General features: G+C 47.1%; 1 protein-coding gene across 3 annotated transcripts in view; it reads right to left on the bottom strand.

Annotated features, from left to right (window-relative positions):
* The window catches only part of CDC14B (cell division cycle 14B), a 93474-nt gene extending 81808 nt beyond the window's left edge, over positions 1-11666 (bottom strand). For all 3 annotated transcript variants that reach the window (XM_049772238.1, XM_049772239.1, XM_049772240.1), the window contains exon 1: positions 11466-11666. In XM_049772238.1, the coding sequence (XP_049628195.1) occupies positions 11466-11628 (163 nt within the window). In that variant the 5' untranslated portion in view covers positions 11629-11666. The remainder of the gene's footprint in view (positions 1-11465) is intronic.
* Between the last annotated feature and the right edge of the window lie 1899 nt (positions 11667-13565).

Here is a 13565-nt window from a genome sequence, read left to right as displayed (position 1 = left end):
TGCCTGAGAAGACAAAAAGTCTGTGTATGTGACAGGTTACTGGTGGCGCTTCCCCCATGAACCTAAAAAGAAAAAGCTGACCGGGGCCGGAGAGATAGCATGGAGGTAAGGCGTTTGCCTTTCATGCAGGAGGTCATCGGTTCGAATCCCGGCGCCCCATATGGTCCCCCGTGCCTGCCAGGAGCAATTTCTGAGCCTGGAGCCAGGAATAACCCCTGAGCACTGCCGGGTGTGACCCAAAACCCACAAAAAAAAAAAAAAAAAAAAAAAAGAAAAAGCTGACCATAAAAAGAGCCATTACCAGAGGTAAATGGATAAAGAACAAACATGCTATGTAAAGGCTACAAGTTAAGATTAGATCTGTAGCACTGTTAACAGAACAGAGCACCCCAGGATCATTTATAGTTAATGTATAACAGAATCACTTATAGTAAATGTAGGATCACTGCTAGTAAATGTATAACTCACTAAAACCCCCCCTGACATATGTGATGTATGGGAATGTTATGGTAGAAAAGTACTGAACCACCCCTTCCCCTCTTTTGTCTGAAAACGTGCTCATGCTTGCTATAAAAACTAGCCCCCTTTTCAATAAACTTGGACTCTTGATTGGATTTTCGTCTTGAGTCCATCAATTTTCCCAGCCCTCTTTTTTTCCCCAGGTCGAATCCTCTTCGTGACTCACGAATAACTTCGTGACCCTCATCCACCCTGCGGGCAGGGGTCCCCGGGGGTCGCAGTATCATTGCTTTACTCTCCCTCCCTACCCCTCAACTCCAAACAAACATTACTTTGGTCAAAAAGAACTGTCATCAGTTTTTGCCAACATTGCTTTTTCTGATTTCAATTACTTCAGAGGAAAAAGTAGACAGTTATGGCCCGGAGAGATAGCACAGCGGTGTTTGCCTTGCAAGCAGCCGATCCAGGACCAAAGGTGGTTGGTTCGAATCCCGGTGTCCCATATGGTCCCCCGGCCTGCCAGGAGCTATTTCTGAGCAGACAGCCAGGAGTAACCCCTGAGCACCGCCGGGTGTGGCCCAAAAAACCAAAAAAAAAAAAAAAAAAAAAAGAAAAAGTAGACAGTTGTGAGATAGCTAGATGATTTAAAATTCTCTCAAAAGGACAAGAGATAGTACAGAGAATAAGGGACTTGCCTTGCCTGTGACTGAGCCCATTGGATTCCTAGTACTCCATTTGTATCCAGAACACCAGTACCATTAGCAGTGACCCCTGAGCACAAAGCCAGGAGTAAGCCAAGCAGATGAGTATGGCCAAATCCTCCCTAACCCTCTCATCAAATCTCTTAAAAGGTCATGGAATATAGCTCAAACTTGGGTCAGAAAGACAGTAAAGCTGCTGACCCAGGTTCAATCCCCGACATCCCATATGATTCCCCCCGAAGCACCACCAGGAGTAGTTTCTGAGTGCAAAGCCAGGATAAGTACTGAGCACTACTAAAGGATTATATATGCCTTTATGTATATGAGTTCAATCTCCAGCACCACGTCTCCTCGAATGCTAGGTAAAGCCACTGGTGGTGGCTCCTGAGCATAGCTGGGGAGGTTACCCCCCAAAAAGGAATCTCTCAAAGAGATAAAACTAATTTCTAACGATTAGAAATATGACCAAATTGGGCCGGAACAGTGCTTCTCAATTATTTTCTGTCATGCCCTCCTAGGAAGAAGAAAACATTTTGCACCCCCCCCCACGCGACTGTAAATAGTATCTTTATTACAAAAACTTTAAACTGCAAAACAAAAATATATAAAATAATTTGATTTTTTTAATCAGAGGTGATGTCTGGATTAATGGCTACAATGAGCATGTTTTGCAATGCATAGCTTTTGGAAGCAGGGCTGCAGAGACATACAGAGACATAAACAAGGAGCTTAGCTTGTTATGATGGTGTTTGTCAAGGTCAAACGCGCCCCACTATTTGAGAACCACTGGGCCAGCGGTAGGGTGTTTTTGCCTTGCATGCAGCTATTCAGGACAGCAGCCATCCCATATGGTTCTTCCGTCATCCTATATGCCCCATATGGTCCCCGTGCCTGCCATGAATGATTTCTGAGTACAGAAAATCCCTGAGGGCCGCCAGATGTGGGAAGGGAGGGAGGGAGGGAGGGAGGGAGGGAGTAGTCTTACCCCTCCCCCAACTTCCTGCCTAATTCTCCTGGATGTTGAGACCCTCCCACAGCTGGGGGGGGAGGGGAGGAGCAGACGCTGCAAGGACAGAGATGAGACAGGATGGATACATGGAGGATGCTTAGTTTAGGGCCATGTTAAAAAAGCACATGGCGATTAGGGCCTTGTAAGAAAGTTGGATGTCTCCTGAAACTTCAACTGACTACCTGTAGATCATTTCCTCGCAGTTATCCTGAACCCACAGACTCGAGGGCCATGCTGAGTAAGGCCTCACCATCCATCATATAGGACTCTATAATGAATAATAAAACAGTATAGTACAGTGAATAGAGTCATTGCCTTCCACGTGGTCAACGTGGGTTCAATCCCTGGCATCCCATATGATCCCCCAAGTACTGCAAGGATTACATCCTGAGAGCAGAAGCACTTCAGGGAGTGACTCAAAAACAAAAAGCAAAACGCCTTCACTGTCATTTTATTGTTCTTCTCTCTACCAGCCAACAGGAATTGGGGAAAGCCACTACCTTTGAGTCACAGATGTATACACTTGTTTGGAACTACTGACATCAGTTTTTAGTCGTTCCCATCTGTGCTCAGGACTTAATCTTGATTCTGTGTTCAGGGATCAATGCTGGTAGTGACTATGTGAGGTGCTGGGGACTGAACCAGAGAAGGCTGTGTGCAGCAAGGAAAGCACCTTATTCACATACTGTCTCTAACCTCAAAACCTTCTTTTTAACCCAGGCTCTTTCATCTCTTGACCCAACCACACTTCTATGTTCACTTGAGACAAAATATCACTGCAACTATTAAGTTTTGTCTATGTGACTGGACTATCTAAAAGATCAAAGATCTAATGGAAAACTGACATAAAATCATCAAAATAAAAACTGCTAGAGAAGGGGCCAGAGAGATAGCACAGCGGCGTTTGCCTTGCAAGCAGCCGGCCCAGGACCTAAGGTGGTTGATTCGAATCCCGGTGTCCCTTGTGGTTCCCCCTTGCCTGCCAGGAACTATTTCTGAGCAGATAGCCAGGAGTAACCCCTGAGCACCGCCAGGTGTGGCCCAAAAACTAAAAAAAAAAAAACCTGCTAGAGAATCAAGCAAGCACATATGATAAACTCACATTATGCACAAGTTTAAGAGTAAGAATAGGCAAGGAAAGTGAATATTAGTATGATGAACTTCCATTATTAATATTCAATATTCTATATAAATCCTTGAAGAAAAATGAACTTACTTCCTTTCAGAGTCAATGCCTCAGGTAACAGTACTTTCTATCATTGTAGACTGGAAGAGGGGAGAGTGTTTGCATTGTACAAGGCTGACTCAGGTTCAATTCCCTGGCACCATTTGGTTCCCCAAGCCTGTCATGGATGATTCCTGAATGCAGAGCCAGGAATAACCCCAGAGTACCACCGGATGTGGCCCAAAAACAAAGTAAAAAAGAAAAAGTATTTCTATCATTGTAAACAATAAATGTGGATGACAATTTTACATAGTAAGTATTTAATAAACGATTCCTGAATTAATGAATAAAATTTATCTAATGTGAATATCATAAATTCTATTAAAAGGAGTTATGCTTTATGTTTAAATTTATTAGGAGTATCAAAACATCATGATAATCCATGTATAAATGATAAATCTTGATCAATGTAATTATTCACCAGTAATTATTAACTAATTCACCAATATAATTTTTGTACTGTTATATATGGGGCTGGTATAATGGTATAGCAGGTAGGAATTTGCCTTACACTTGGCAGACCTGGGTTTTATCCTCTGTGCCTCACATAGTTCCCCAAGCCCACCAGGAATGATGCCCGAGTACTGCCTAGTGTGGCTCAAAATCCATCACAAATATTCAAGACTAGAAAGTCTTCTGTTGCCTGTTATTATTACCAATCTTCTTTACTAATCAGAAAATTAAAAAATATGAAAGTAAATCTGTTTAAGGACTATAATGTAAGCATATTATAAAATAATAACATTGTAGTTAAAAAGATTTTGCTGGGGCCAGAAAGATAGCACAGGGGTTAAGGCTCTAGCTTTGCAATCAACTGAAGCCCCATTTCTGTAATTACATATGGTCCCCTGAAAGCTAGCTGTGATTCCTGAGCTCAGAGCCAGGACTTAGTAAGTGCTGTATACAGATCACAAAACAAAAATGTTAGAATTTTTTGTTAATAAAGAGGGGAAAAGTATGCACTATCATTTTATGAATTCTCTATTTAAAAGACAGGAAAATATAAATAAAAATAATCTGGACTCAAGAAGACTAACAGAAAAGTTAAAATGTGGCTACCAACATTTTATTCTTTTATATTTTTCAATATGGGAGTTACTGAGTACCAAATACACATGAAAACCCTCCTCCTATCCCTTCCTCTTTCAGCTTCCTTGGTTGGTAACAATTCTTTCTTACTTTATTACTAAACAGTAGCATTAATATATGCAGAGACATCCCCCATCCAAAAGATGGGATGTTCCTATTTGCTTTTACTGATCACCATTTGTTTATAGTAAAAAGTTTCAGCAGTCCCAGACCTAAAAAAACAACATACCAAATCATATAATAAATGTACTCCACTTTCAGAAAGCAGTTCATGTGTGTTTATGACCATAATTCTAATATGTACTATAACAATACCAGGAACAGAGCTCAGCTAAAATCCATGTCAGGGCCAGAGAGAGAGCACAATACGTAGGGTATTTGCTTTGCAAGCAGACAATGTGCGTGTGTGTGTGTGTGTGTGTGTGTGTGCGTGTGTGTGTGTGTGTGTGTGTGTGTGAATCCAAAACCAAAAATAAACAACAGCAAAAATCCATGTCAGTGCACATTAGTTAAACTGATGCGAATAAAAACCTATTAGTGCAGCACAGTAAAGTGGCTAGCCACACAATGAAAAGGACAGACCACATAGCAATGAACAGTAAGAACAAATGCAAACATTAAGCATCCTACAATAAATATACAGATGTGAATATCCTGGGATCTATGGGCATTCAACTTGAGAGAAAACAGGCTGCAGCAGGGCAGGAAAGATAGTACAAGTTAGGTAAATTAAGTTACTTGCCTTGCAAGCCCTAATCCCAGCTCATGATACCACATATGGTCGGTCGCCTGAGCATCATCAGAGGTCATGAGCACAAAATCTTTTATATCCCCTGAGCACCATCAGGTATGGACCCAAAACAAAAACAGAAAACAAACAAAAATGCCAAGACTTAAAAATATAAAAACCTGTATTATATTTAAGGGCACAGTGGATTGGAGTGAAAACATGCATTAATTCTTTATAAACCAATCTCACAGCAAAAGAATCTTCACAATCCAGTAACAACTACTGAAATAACTAGGACACTGAGAACCCTGGTGGTGTAGCACTTTTGGAAATGGCTAGCAGATGCTCAAAATCTTCAAGTGTCATCATGGTCCCAGCAAATCTACTCCTAGATATATCCCCAAAGGATACAGAAATGGATATACACCAAAAACTTGAACAAGTGTCCAGAGCAGCATTATTCATTATTATCTAAAAATTTTCTAATGAATTTATAAGCCCATATGTGTATATATACAATATAGATATTATGACCTGACCTTTCCTGTTCCCGTTTGCTGTGTGATAGTCACATACGTAAGTAGGCATGTAGGTTACAGTAGCCATTTCCAGAAAAGCCTGGAAACCCCCAAATAACCATTTATTACCATTAAATAAATTACAATTCTACTGTACAAGGTGATACCATGCAGCCATTAAAAAAACATTTGGGGGGCCGGAGAGATAGCATGGAGGTAAGGCGTTTGCCTCTCATGCAGGAGGTCATCGGTTCGAATCCCGGCGTCCCATATATGGTCCTCCCGTGCCTGCCAGGAGCAATTTCTGAGCCTGGAGCCAGGAATAACCCCTGAGCACTGCCGGGTGTGACCCAAAAACCACAAAAAAAAAAAAAAAAAAACATTTGGGTAGAGCCAGAGTGACAGCACAGTGGTAAGGCGTTTGCCTTGAACACAGCCAACCTAGGATGGACCCCAGTTCAAATCCCCACATCCCATATGGTCCCCCAAGCCTACCAGGAGCAATTTCTGAACACAGAGCCAGGAGTAACTCCTGAGCGATGTTGGGTGTGACCCAAAAACCAAAAAAAACAAACAAACAAAAAAAAACTAATCAGGGGCTGTAGAGAGAGTATGGAGGTAGGGTATTTGCCTTGCATACAGAAGGACGGTGGTTCGAATCGAATCCCATCATCCCATATGGTCCCCCGAGCCTGCCAGGAGTAACCTCTGAGTGCTGCCAGGTATGACTCAAAAACAAACAAAAAAAAAAAACGAACAAAAAAAAAAAAAATCAACTGGGTCAGAGGCTACTGCCACTGCTTGCAAGCAGAGCAGTCAACCCAAGTTTAATCATCTGGGGGCCGGATAGATAGCATGGAGGTAAGGCATTTGCCTTTCATGCAGGAGGTCATCGGTTCGAATCCCGGCATCCCATATGGTCCCCCGTGCCTGCCAGGAGCAATTTCTAAGCCTGGAGCCAGGAATAACCCCTGAGCACTGCCGGGTGTGACCCAAAAAACAAACAAACAAACAAAAAAAAAAAGTTTAATCATCTGTACCATAAAGGGTCCCCTGAATACCACCCGGAGTAATCCCTGAGTACAAGGAATAAGCCCTGAGCATAGCTGGGCATGGCCCAAAAAGCAAAGAGATAAAGAGTGCTATTCTTACTGGTTTATCATTGTTTCTAGAAATTTAAATATGTATAGAAAATTAAGGGGGAAAAATAATCACCAGAAGAGGAAGACATACTTTATATCCTTTGATAAAGTTCACCTTTTTTTTTTTTTGTGGTTTTTGGGTCTCACCCGGCAGTGCTCAGGGGTGTTACTCCTGGCTCCATGCTCAGAAATTGCTCCTGGCAAGCACAGGGGACCATATGGGACACCGGGATTCGAACCGATACTCTTCTGCAGGAAAGGCAAACACCTTACCTCCACGCTATCTCTCCAGCCCCAAAGTTCACCTTTTAAAGCATGCATGAAATACTTTTAAGTTAAGAAAACAATTATAGGGCCCGAAGAGATAGCACAGCAGTGTTTGCCTTGCAAGCAGCCAATCTAGGACCAAAGGTGGTTGGTTCGAATCCCGGTGTCCCATATGGTCCCCCGTGCCTACCAGGAGCTATTTCTGAGCAGACAGCCAGGAGTATCCCCTGAGCAACGCTGGGTGTGGCCCAATAAACCAAAAAAAAAAAAAAAAAAAAGAAAGAAAGAAAGAAAGAAAACAATTATAGGGGGCCCGGAGAGATAGCACAGCGGCGTTTGCCTTGCAAGCAGCCGATCCAGGACCAAAGGTGGTTGGTTCGAATCCCGGTGTCCCATATGGTCCCCGTGCCTGCCAGGAGCTATTTCTGAGCAGACAGCCAGGAGTAACCCCTGAGCACTGCCGGGTGTGGCCCAAAAACCAAAAAAAAAAAAAAAAAAAAGAAAAAAAAAAAGAAAAGAAAACAATTATAGGGGCCAAAGAGAGATAGCATAGAGGTAGGGCATTTGCCTTGCGTGCAGGACGGTGGTTTTAATACCGGCATCCCATATGGTCCCCCCAGCCTGCCAGGAATCCTAGAGCCAGGAGTAACCTGGAGTAATCCTAACCAGGAGTAATCCTAACCAGGAGTAATCCTAGAGCCAGGAGTAACCTGGAGTAATCCTAACCAGGAGTAATCCTAACCAGGAGTAATCCTAACCAGGAGTAATCCTAGAGCCAGGAGTGCTGGCGGGTATGAGCCCCCCACCCCGGAAAAAAAAAAAAAACAATTATAGAGGCTGAAACAATAGCACAGCAGGAAGGGCATTTGTTTGCCTAGCAAGCATCCCTAGCATCCCATATTGTCTATCATCCCCCCAACTGCCAGGAATGATTCCTGAGAGCAGAGCCAGGTATGGCCCAAAAACAAACAAAAAGTACAGAGGCGGTAAATTTGTTGGAAGGAATAGCAAGTTGCTATTTGCCAAAAAGGCCTCAACTGCATCTTACATTCAGTCACCTTAATTTGTCTTGTACAAGATCTCAAATCAAAGCAAACTGATTTAACATCACTTCTCCAGAAAGCCAAGACTGTCACTGAGAGTAAACTGGAGGAATGTCAGCAAAAGCTGCCACCCTGATTACCAAGTGCACCACTATCTACACTTGGACTCTTTTTTTTTTATTTGATATGATGCACCAGCCCATTCCAATAGTTTGCTCTAAAGTGCATTCACTGGCCACTGTCTCAGGACAGCTGGACACACTGCCTTTTCCTCCAGGAAGAGAGCATAGAGTACTCCAAAGATTAAGTCAAAACAAAACACCATGATTAGAGGCAGCCTAAATGTTCATCAGCAAGGGGTCATCTAAGAAGTTATTACATATATGATTCACATTTAAAGCCAAATATACTCTACCTAATATGACTCTCTACTTTAAAATAATGTCTACTTGAATCTAAGCAGGAATTAGAAACAAATGAGGCAGTTTTATATCTACTCACAAGAACATTGTGCAAAGAAATAGTTAAGAAAAAATTATGGAGCAAAGAACTCTCTTTTATGGCATAAAATCTGTGCCACTGTGCTTGAGATTGGTAAGAAGCAAAGACATACCAAAGTCTGTCTCTGGAAACATTTATTGAAAAAACTAGCGGGTGTGGCCCGAAAAATCAAAAAAAAAAAAGAAGAAAAAAGAAAAGAAAAACTAGCAATATAAGTTGCCTCTAGGGAAATTGGTTGAAACTAAAATTTCACTATAAACTCCTAAAAATCTTAAGTATGAGCATTCTCTATCAAGTGCTATTACTTATATTACTTATATTAAACGGCTCATAAACAAGATTCTTTCCAGGTACAAAAAAGTCGAAACATGTACTATATCCTGCCTTCTCAATAATGCATATGATGGTGAGTCCTGGGCTCAGCCCAGTATAACTGCTGGCTTCACTACGGACAGTTCTACAGGAAAAGTGTATCTGGGCAGATGCTTGAGCCTGGGGATAAGCCTTCAAGGCAGCCCCTTCCAGCGCCTTCCTCCATCCACATAACGCAGAGAACCTTTGGCTTTGTGCAAAACAGGGACTTTATCTTTCAGCGTGCCTATCAACAGAGGAAATAATTTCTACTAGATTTGTTTGAACACTTTATAAATGTATATACATTTATATGTAAATGTATATAAATGGCTAATAGCTCATTTATAGCCCCTCTATAAGCCCAGGGTTCACATTCACATCCCTGAAAGGAGTCTATGTTCCTTAAAGGCTGGTCTTACATGCCTTTACTGTCTCCACATATGTCACCATGTCTAATGCCTAAACGCGCTTCAGTGGCAACCCTGGCAAAGGCAACAGCTGCCAGAACGAGTCAATTTGCCTCGAGCAGTGGAGAATTCGCTCCAGTAAGAAAACAGTTAGCCCAGGGCCTCTCCGTGCCTTCTCCTGTAGCCAGCCAGTGATTTCTCGAGGTCACTGAACAAACTGAGCGACGCGAACGCCTCCACGCGGTCAAGGAGCTGGAGGGGTTATCATTTAAGAGAAGTGCGAGCGACCCAGAGTTAGAGAACAGATCTAGGGGGCTGGCGTCACCTAAGTCCAGGGCGAGGGTCCGTAGTCCTGGCCAAGGACACTGGGCAGGGGACCCAGCTCCTTTAAAACAATTTTAAAAAATTTTAAAACGCTGAGATCAAGCCAGCGTGCAAAGCCCACGGGCCACCACTGGAGCGCAGGTGTGATCCGAGCAACCCAGGAACCCTTCCAGGGCCCACTGGCATGCCCTGCCCAGCCTCCTAGTGCCCTGCGGGGACTTTGGACCGCATCTCCCAAACTCTGGCGGAAGAGCGCGCGCCCAGCAGACCACAAGGATTTCGATAGGCGACAAAGGCCCAGCTAGCACAAGGAGGGGGAGTGCAAAAGGATCGAGTTACAGCTCCCAGTAAACACCCCAAGAAAAGCCAACGGCGACGACCCGGGAAGCACACGGGTGCCTCGGGGTCTGGCAACCTGTAGCTCCAGGGTCAGGTAGGTGGGGGCACCGCCACGCCTAGATGGTTGCAGGGCAGTTCCTGGGGGCAGGGAGAGGAGGCAGCGGTATGGAGGGGGCGTGGTCCTCGGGGTGGGTAGCCGCTGGTGTCACTGCAGGGGGCAGAGGCGAGGCAGACTAGGAGGCCCTGGGGGGAAGGCAAAATGGGAGGCACTGCAGCCCCTAGAAGCAGGTCTAGTCTAGTTTAGTCTAGCTCCAGGGGGAGGAAGCGGGGCAAACTGAAGGCCCAGTGGAGGTGGGGGGAGGCAAAATAGGGGCTCTGCAGCTCCTTAGGCGAGGTGGGGTGCCACTGCAGATCCTGGAGAATTGGGGAGGAACGCTGCAGATTCTGGGGGTCCTGAAGGGGAGAGGTGTGGGGCTGCTGCAGCTCCTAGGGGGTGTGGAGAGGAACACAGCAGCTTCTGGGAGAGGCTGCAGCTCCTGGGGCGCAAAGGTGGGGGACCACTGCAGTTCCTGGAGGAAAGGGGGAGGAACACTGCAGCTTCCGGGGGTCGGCTACAGGTTCTGAGAGGCAAAGTCGGGACCACTGCAAGTCCTGGGGGGCGAGTTGGGGATCACTGCAAGTCCTGGGGATTGAGGGGAGGAACACTGCAACTGCCCCAGGACGGCTGCAGCTCCTGGGGGGGCCAAAGTGGGGACCACTGCAGTTCCTGGAGAGAAGGGAGAGGAACACTGCAGCTTGGGGGTCGGCTACAGGTCCTAAGGAGCAAAGTCGGGACCACTGCAAGTCCTGGGGGGCGAGTTGGGGGCCACTGCAAGTCCTGGGGATTGAGGGCAGGAACACTGCGCCTTCTGGGGTTCGGCTACAGGTGGTCCTGAGGAGCAAAGTCCGGGCCACTGCAGGTCCTGGGGGGGTGAGTTGGGGGGCCGCTGCAGCTCATGGGGAGGAACACTGCAGCTCCTGGGGGTCGGCTACAGGTCCTGGGGGGCGACGTGGGGGATCACTGCAGTTCCTGGAGAGAAGGGGGAGGAACACTGCAGCCTGGGGGTCGGCTACAGGTCCTGAGGCGCAAAGTCGGGGCCCCCACCGCAGGTCCTGAGGGGAGAGGCGGGGGCGAGGGAAGGAACGCTGCAACTCCCCCAGGCCGGCTGCAGCTCCTGGGGCCAAAGTGGAGCCCTCGCTGCAACTCGGGGCTGGGGGGACAGAGAAGGGGCGCGCGGGGCAGGCGCGGGAGGCGCCCCGGCACTGCGCACGGCCCGAGGGTCTGCGGGCCACCCGGGCGCCCTCGCCCCTCGCTCACCGGTGATGTCCAGGTAGAGGTTCTGGCGCCGCTCGGGCTCGAGCGGGTCGCGCGGCGACGCGGAGCTGCGGCTCTTCTTGACGCGCGGCGCGGCGGACGAGCTGCGGCGCGAGGACGGGGGCGCGGCGGCCCAGGTCTGGCGCCGCTCGCTCTTGCGCTTCATGGAGGCGGCCGGGGCCCGTCAGGGGGCCGCGACCATGGCCCGGCCGGCCGGGCGCGCGGGGAGGAGCCGAGGGAGGGGCCCGGGCCCCGCCGACGCCGCAGCCAGGCGCCCCCGCCCCGCGCCCCGCGCCCCGCTCCCAGGACCCCCGGGCGGGCGGGCGGGCGGGCGGGCGCTGCCGAGGCGCTTCATTCACAAAACACGGGGCCCGGCCCGCCTCCAGGCCCGCGGGCGCGTCCTGCCATTGGCCGGCCGCGCGTGGCGTCACGGGGCGGCGCGTCGCTACGGGCGGGGAGGCCGTGACGCCATAGAGGGAGGCGGCGCGTTCCGCCAATCCGGAGGCGAGGCGCTCCGGGCCGCCCCCTCCCGCCCTCCCGCCCCTGCGCCCGACCGGGCGCTCCGCTGGCTCCCGCGGCTTACCTTGGGGGGGCCGGAGAGGTAGCACGGAGGGAGGGCGTTTGCATGGCACGCAGAAGGTCGGTGGTTCGAATCCCGGCAACCCACAGGATCCTCCGAGCCTGCCAGGAGCGATTTCTGAGCCTAGAGCCAGGAGTTCGGAGCCCCTGAGCGCTGCCCAGGTCTGACCCCAAAAATAACTAAAACTGCACACACACACACGCGCACACGCACGCATGTAAGGCACAGGTCTGACCCCAAAACTAAAACTACACACACACACACACACACACACACACACACACACACACACACACACACACACACACGCACGCACGCATGTAAGGCTCTTGCCTTGTACACGACCAAACCACTTTGATCACTGTGTGCCTCCAGATAGGGGGATCCCAGCAATGAGTTTGTGGGAAATGCTAAAAATTATGAAGAGAGGGCCCAGAGCAGTAGTTTAATGGGTAGGTGTTTGCCTTGCACGTGGCTGACTTATGTTTGATCCCCTGCATCCCATTTACTCCAGAAGCCTGCCCAGAGTAACCCCAGAGCGACTCTGCTGGGTGTGGCCCTCAAACAAAACTTTATGAAGAATGAATATGCCCACCCTGACTAAATTCAAAGGCTTGAAGAATGTATTCCCTTTGAAATGCAAATCCTCGGCTCTTTGGAGTCACCACCCAGAGAAAGGTGAATTCCATCAGAAAAGGAGAAGCTACACAAAAATCTAAAAGGTCCTGATAAAAATATGAAAGAACCTTCCAGAGACCTGGCTTTCCTTGTGACAACGCCCTGATTATATTTTATGTATGCAGAGAACTCCAGGCCAAGATAATTTGGAGGAACTGTATACAACCTCCCAACAGTTGTTTTCTGCTTTTTCTTGACCTAATACTATAGAAGATAGGGAACTTGCTTGCACTTGACATGCCTGGGCTCAATCCAGGATGAAAAATAGAAGCAATATAGTTTTGCTTATTTTTGTTTGGAGGCACACTGGTGCACAGGGCTTTCTCCTGGCTCTGGATTCAGGAATCATTCCTGGTAGATTCAATAGACTATACAGGGTGCTAAGGATTGAAACCAGGTTGACCAAGTACAAGGCAAGTGCCCTGCCTACTGCTATTGCTCTGGCTTCACTCTCCTCATTTTTGATAGGGTTGTTTGTTTTTTGCATTGTTGACTTTTATGAAAATTATATATATATATTTAAATATTAGGCCTTTGACAAATGTTTTATGGTGAATATTTTCTCCTCATCAGAATACTATTTTAGTTATTCTTTCTCTCACAGTGTTATTTTGATTGAGTCCCAGATGTATGTTTCTCTTTTCTTTTTTTTTCTTCTATCTTTTGTTTTTGGGACACACCCAGTGATACTCAGGGATTATTCCTGGCTCTGTGGTCAAAAATCATTCCTGGCAGGATCTGGCGACTATATAGGATACCAGGGATTGAATCCTGGTCGGCGTGTGCAAGGCAAACAACCTAACCACTGTGCTCCAGCCCCTGTTTCTTTTCTTTATTTTATTTTT

Source organism: Suncus etruscus, chromosome 4 (assembly GCF_024139225.1).
Source record: "Suncus etruscus isolate mSunEtr1 chromosome 4, mSunEtr1.pri.cur, whole genome shotgun sequence".
In the NCBI taxonomy this organism is placed as follows: Eukaryota; Metazoa; Chordata; class Mammalia; order Eulipotyphla; family Soricidae; genus Suncus; species Suncus etruscus.
This window is presented reverse-complemented; position numbering and strand designations above follow the sequence as displayed.